The sequence below is a fragment of the Oncorhynchus nerka genome, linkage group LG22, assembly GCF_034236695.1.
Source record: "Oncorhynchus nerka isolate Pitt River linkage group LG22, Oner_Uvic_2.0, whole genome shotgun sequence".
Lineage (NCBI taxonomy): Eukaryota > Metazoa > Chordata > Actinopteri > Salmoniformes > Salmonidae > Oncorhynchus > Oncorhynchus nerka.
Window position 1 is genome coordinate 72,178,379 of NC_088417.1, and position 6,574 is coordinate 72,184,952.

The 6,574-nt window shown below is 39.2% G+C and overlaps 1 protein-coding gene across 2 annotated transcripts in view; it reads right to left on the reverse strand.

The window, feature by feature from the left end:
* Positions 1–1,611: 1,611 nt before the first annotated feature.
* Positions 1,612–6,574, reverse strand: part of LOC115105626 (sodium/potassium-transporting ATPase subunit beta-2-like) — an 11,174-nt gene continuing 6,211 nt past the window's right edge. The window contains exons 6-8 of one of the 2 annotated variants that reach the window (XM_029627858.2): positions 6,333–6,359; positions 5,918–6,013; positions 1,612–5,698 (exon numbers count right to left, since the gene is read on the reverse strand). In XM_029627858.2, coding sequence (XP_029483718.2) covers positions 5,531–5,698; positions 5,918–6,013; positions 6,333–6,359 — 291 coding nt within the window. In that variant the 3' untranslated portion in view covers positions 1,612–5,530. The remainder of the gene's footprint in view (positions 5,699–5,917; positions 6,014–6,332; positions 6,360–6,574) is intronic. The other variant, XM_065007370.1, reaches the window with a different exon arrangement.

The following is a 6,574-nucleotide window of genomic DNA, read 5'->3' on the forward strand; positions in this document are numbered from 1 at the left end:
CACGGACCAGGTAAGGAGGGCATTATTCAGAGAGGCAACAAAGAAACCAAAGACAACCCTGAAGCTCCACAGCGGAGATTGAAGTATCTGTCCATAGGACCACACTGAACTAATCCATACACTCCACAGAGCTGGGCTTTACGGAAGAGAGGCCAGAAAAAAAGCCAATGCTTAAAGAAAAAAATAAGCAAACATGTTTGGTGTTCGGCAAAAGGTGTGTGGGAGATTCCCCAAACATATGAAAGAAGTTACTCTGGTCAGATGAGACTAAAATCGAGTTTCTTGACCATCAAGGAAAATGCTATGTCTGGCGCAAACCCAACACCTCTCATTACCCCGAGAATACCATCCCCACAGTGAAGCATGGTGGTGGAGGCATCATGCTGTGAGGATGTTTTTCATCGTCAGGAACTGGAAAACTGGTCAGAATAGATGGAATGGTGAATGGTGATAAATACAGGGAAATTATTGAGGGAAACCTGTTTCAGTCTTCCAGAGATTTGAGACTGGGATGGAGGTTCACCTTCCAGCAGGACACTGTCCCTAAGCATACTGCTAAAAACACTTGAGTGGTTTAATGGGAAACATTTACATGTCTTGGAATGGCCTAGTCAAAGCCCAGACCTCAATCCAATTGAGAATCTGTGGTATGACTTAAAGATTGCAGTACACCAGCGGAACCCATCCAACTTGAAGGAGCTGGAGCAGTTTTGCCTTGAAGAATTTTAAAAAATCCCAGTAGCTAGATGTGCCAAGCATACAGAGACATACCCCAAGAGACTTGCAGCTGTAATTGCTGCAAAAAAGTGGCTCTACAAAGTATTGCCTTGGGTTGGGGGGGGTTATGCACGCTCAAGTTTTCAGTTTTTTTTGTCTTCTCAAGAAAAAAGAAAAAGGTGGGCCTGTTTGTGTAAATCAAATTACATTTACATTACATTTAAGTCATTTAGCAGACGCTCTTATCCAGAGCGACTTACAAATTGGTGCGTTCACCTTAAGACATCCAGTGGAACAGCCACTTTACAATAGTGCATCTAAATCTTTTAAGGGGGGGTGAGAAGGATTACTTTATCCTATCCTATCTATCAAATGATACAAACCCCCCAAAAATATATTTCAATTCCAGGTTGTAAGGCAACAAAATAGTAAAAATGCCAAGGGGGTGAATACTGTAGAATTTACTATAGTTAAAAAAGTGTTGTGTTTTTGTGGACTGTAGGGTTTTACAGACTTTACTGTAGTATGTACTGTAGTATTCTACAGTATTCTCCACCATTCTATAGTAAGTACTACACATTATCGAGAGATACCACAGTGTCTAGTGTAGTATTCTACAGTATACAACACTTTACTATAGAATTCTATAGTAAGTACTGTAGTATTTTATAGTAAACTGTAAAAAAAAAAAAAAAAGTAATGTGGGAGATGTTTGCTTTTACTCTGTCAAGTCTTAGAATAGAGTTTATTTTTATGTCAGTGTTATATTATCCTGGGTATTCTATGTCTCATTGACTGACTGTGACTGAAGGAGGGATGAGGTTAGACAGACACACTGAACTGAGGTAATAAACTTCTATAAAATGGAGAAAGGTAACAAAACAGACAGTCCGGTTGTGTTTCTTTCAATCACGTTTATTGATTTCTCTATCATTTTTTACAACGAACATGAGCAAAAAATATATATAAATACAATAACAGCAAAAAAAGATCCAAAGAAAATAGAATTATCAGCCATTTTCATTTTTTTGGTGAGACTATCCCAATGTGTTTCAAATGATTTCTGCCTTAGATCCTTTTGAATTATCTGTCGGATTCAAGATAGTCTTAAATCAGGGATACGTTTGCTATTCTTTTCAGGGTGGACCTTTGTGAAAAGCTGTGTCTTGCTGCTTCAGAAGTGAGTTTGAAACAAATAGGTAGTTCACACTAGTTTGCCACATGCAGTGGTCACAGGCGAGTAATTGTGCTGTTTGAGGATAAATCCATTGCAGTTACTGTAAATATGCAGCTTTCTGTTGAATCAGTGTAACTGATCAAACCAAGATGACACCCTCCTTCATCTCATCATACTGTGGCCCATATAAAGACATGCACTGTTCATCTGAAAGAGTATCCAGTAGACAATGACTGAGAAAGAGTGGAACGCTCAACATTGCAAACATTCAATACTGCAAGGTTGAAAACAAAATAGAGAAAGATGGTAACCAAAAAAGAAACGTGTTCTACATTCAACCATACTTGGTATGTGTTCAACCAGAGTCAAGAGGTTACAGGTTACAAACACCTACCAGGTAGCACCCCTGTCTTATTACAATCCAAAGCTAATACATAATCTCCTCTTTACCACAAAATAACAATAAAAATACTTTATCTCGTTTGAAAACAAAACTGTTAAGTGTTTCTATTGTTCAATCTTGAAGATGTGCATTGGCAGACATATAACTGTATATCTATTTGTGAACATAATATTTACATGTTCTTTCTGTCTTCTTCCTCACTCTCGTGATGATTAATGCTACTGTAAACTTGTTACAGCCATTCCAAGAATACAAACATCATCAGCAACACAGGAAATGAATATATTGCTTTCTCCAAATGATCATATAAAAACGGATATATGGAGAAAACATTAAATAACATTCGGCGATATTGGGGAACAACACATCTGTCCACCCACCAGGAGGCACTGTTGTTATTTAGTGACACCTGCTCCTTCTGTGCGTAGCATTATATAAGAATAGCACTTCCTTCATCCTTCATAAATTAAACCCTTTCTCTTAGAGATCTGTGGTCTGTAGTTGCAGCACGATTATTTCATACTTGTTAAAATGATCATGAATATCTTTGGTTGGAGGGAATCTGGCAGGACTACTTTTTTTGTAGGCAGAAAAGGAAAGCATTCATTTTACAATTGGAATATATCCACATATATGTATTTGTGTGGCTACACACACCATGGATACACACCATGGATACACACCATGGATACACATTTACTTGTAGATTGAATTGTGAATGGAATGGGCTCATGGGACAAAATATATTGTGATACAACATGGCAAAACATGGGTCATATGTATAAAACCATGATAATAATAATATAGACCTTAAAGGAACTGTGGAACCAAGCACATAGTCATTCCTCACCAGACATATTTTAACAGAAAGGGTGGATGATTGTTGTGTGTGTGTGTGTGTGTGTGTGTGGACAAAAGAGAGAAGGAGGGGGGTTGACACAGGAAGGAGGAACTACAAAGAAAGGATAAAGTACCTGCTCTAGATTATCTGACCAGATTAAGAGATTACAGTGGAATCTCAGCATGCGAAACAGACTGAGTGGAGCAGGAATGCTAACGAGGAAGTAGCACTGTTCACTCCATTGTCTCACAATGTCAAAAACAAGGACTATTGGTAGGCCACACGCAACATGGATGTTTAGCATGGAGTCAATTGACTTTGTTCAGTCAATCCTCAACGTGTATTATACAGCTATCAAACTAAACAGATTATTTATATACTGATTATTGTTATACTGTCAAGTCTTCATGATGATGATATTACTGAGGTGCAACTTCAACCAAAATGAAGGAAAATTGATTGATATACACCTTATACTGACTGAGCGAAGAAAGGTCCTAAAAGTCAACCCAACCCTTAAGCTGAGTGAACAGATGCTAGGGTTCTAAAAGTGTCGCTATGACGTTGAAGAAGGATCAGAGTCACATTGCCACAATGTCACAGCCAGTGTTCAGGAGCACTCGCTCAGATCCATAGATTCCTCAACTGGTTTTTCTCATTATGTGTCCAGAATCAAGGGCTGGATTGAATCTGTATGCCGAAGTTTAGTGTTACGGATTGAATCCAGCCCCAAGTCAGCAGCACATCCAGGGCATCTGTGCGCCAGCACATTGACCATCATTCTAGAGCAAGTTGATAAACGCTCTTGCCCATGATCAACTGTAGGTGCTTTTAGTTATAGTACACCCTCCAACCACAAGGTTGGTTGGTCTGTTGCACCCTTTTTAAAGCAATGTAATGGTAGAGATTCCTACCAAAATAAAAATAAATCAAACAGATTACCGTTATCACCAAACCAGCCTTACAGACATCCTGGCCGATGTAATCAGATGTTGGAGACAGCCTTCAAACTGAGATGCACTATTACAGCAGTAACAAAGTCATGTACAACTGATTCAAATGGTACCACATGTTTGAATATAAATTTCAACAAACGTAGAACCAAACAAACTCTCTATTTTTCCTTCTCCACAGAATCATAAGCATCTCGTCTTCACAAGAAAAACACAAACCAGTGCAAATCAATAGAAAATAGAAGAACAGCATCTCTTTCTTATATGTATAGGAGGCATGTCAATAGATGCGATGCACATGCAAAAAACTATGAACAAACAAACTAGCCCTGAGCCTTGAGCTGTAGGAACACCGATGTGAACATAAACCATGGAAGGACAATGAAGTGTATATTCATGTTATGGAAGATAATCCGATTTATGACCATGTGCAATTCAAGTGTTAATGACAAAAGAGTCCTGTTTAATGTGTATAATGTGCATGATGTGTCATTCTTAATGAATATTGCACGTTGCATATGCATCTTCCCGACCTACAGTATGCATTCTGTCTTGCAAATGGAATTTGGTTATACAAATTAAATGTACAGTACATACTCACACACATACAAACATACACATGCACACACAGACTCAAAGGTCTTGACCTCTGTAGCTCCCCATGTTGGAGATGCTATCTTCTTATGGGTTTAAATTGGATGATCACTGCAGAGTGCAGCGTGGTCCCTCCTGGTGGCCAGCAGTTTAACATAGCCTCGTTTATAATTCCCACATAGCAGAGCAGAGAGCTGAGACATGGGGCCTCTCGCCTTCTTAGGGCACTAAAGACAGTACACACATGCAAAATGTCTCCATCTCTCCCTTCATCCACAAAAATATGTTTTTTCATCATATGTTTTAGCTGTTGGATTATTTTCAAGCGCAACAAAATAGACATACTGATATAAGGTTATGATATATAAATAGATATACACGGTTGTATTGTATTTTGTGTATATTTGTATATAGAGGCGCACTCTATAGGGAGGCAGAGATGAAGGAGCAACAGTAAACTGGTAAGAGGCGTTGCTTCTCCTTGCAAACTTTGAAATCATACATGTTTATGTCCACTATATCCCCTAGTTAGTCATGCAGTATAAATAGACTTCACCTCAAACTAATTTACAGAAAAGAATGGAAGCTCACACACAGAAACAGAGACAGAATTACCACCCGTTTAACTCCACCATTCTGACATCATCACTCCACTGGGCATACAATGCCCGACATCGAGGGTAAATGGAAGTTGTAAACATATTCTATTCGACAAACGGGGGGTGTTAATTCTGTTATCTGTCTCTGTATGTGTGTGTGTGTGTGTGTGTGTGTGTGTGTGTACCTGTGTACCTGTGTACAGAATGTAGAGGTGGGTGGACATGTTAGTGAGAGAGAATGTACATCTAGCCTTTAGTGTTGATCCTCAGTTTGAAAGACACTTTCCCCGCAAACTTGTCTCTTAAACTCCCAGGAGGAATGTTGTTGGAGATGATCCTGCACTCAATGTTGATGTCTTCATTGAGGGTGATGTTGAGGAACTTAATGGCAACCAGCGGCTGGGAGTAGTTCACCTGGGAGGAGTTAACCATTTTCAAGATATTGTTACATAGGCTTTAAGCATTCATTTTCAGCAACATTTGATCTATAACATGTTGAAAGCACAGGCAAAATAATGTGTAATAACATTAGAAATGACATTGGAACAAAAGATGAGTTAATCTAACCATAAAACAAAGGTTTATAAGTGATGATTTGTGAGTGTTGCCAGGTTGGTATTGGGGGGTTCTCACCTGAGCTTTCTTGCCATAGTAAGGGTAGTACATGAGGTTGAAGGTGCCATTTTCAGGGTAGTACTCCACCTCTCCAATCTTATCAGAGTCTTCTTTCTGCAGGGGCAGAGGATCAAGGCCATTAGTTAGAGCATGTTAGAGCATGATCTGTCGGAAGTGTGTGGGCAAGCAGGGAAAGACTGCCCAATCTGAAGGACTGGATGAGCTTTGAAAGGACACCATGACAATTAGAGTATACTATTTATTTACATTTACTTTAGCCATTGTGTCTACCTGTATATGCTATGCAATACAGCTGTTGAACCTCTATATCTTGGAATATAAAATGACGAGGGTGCTAGCGTAGCGCTAGCAACTATACACCACATATCTACTTCTCTATCTGTCACTAAGATCACTACAGTGGCACCCTTACCCATTCATCTTTGCCAACCTTGTACCTCTGAGAGTGCAAGGACAAAATGGACGGTGACATAAAAGAAGAGAACAACAACAACAACATACACATAGGGTTTGAAATGAGGAAATGACATTGTGTCATGCAACACAGATGAGCAAAGAAAGACAGACATGAAGGATGGTAATGGGGGACATAGATGAGAACAAGAGACATGATGGGTTCATTCTGAGAGAGAGAGAGAGAGAGAGAGAGAGAGA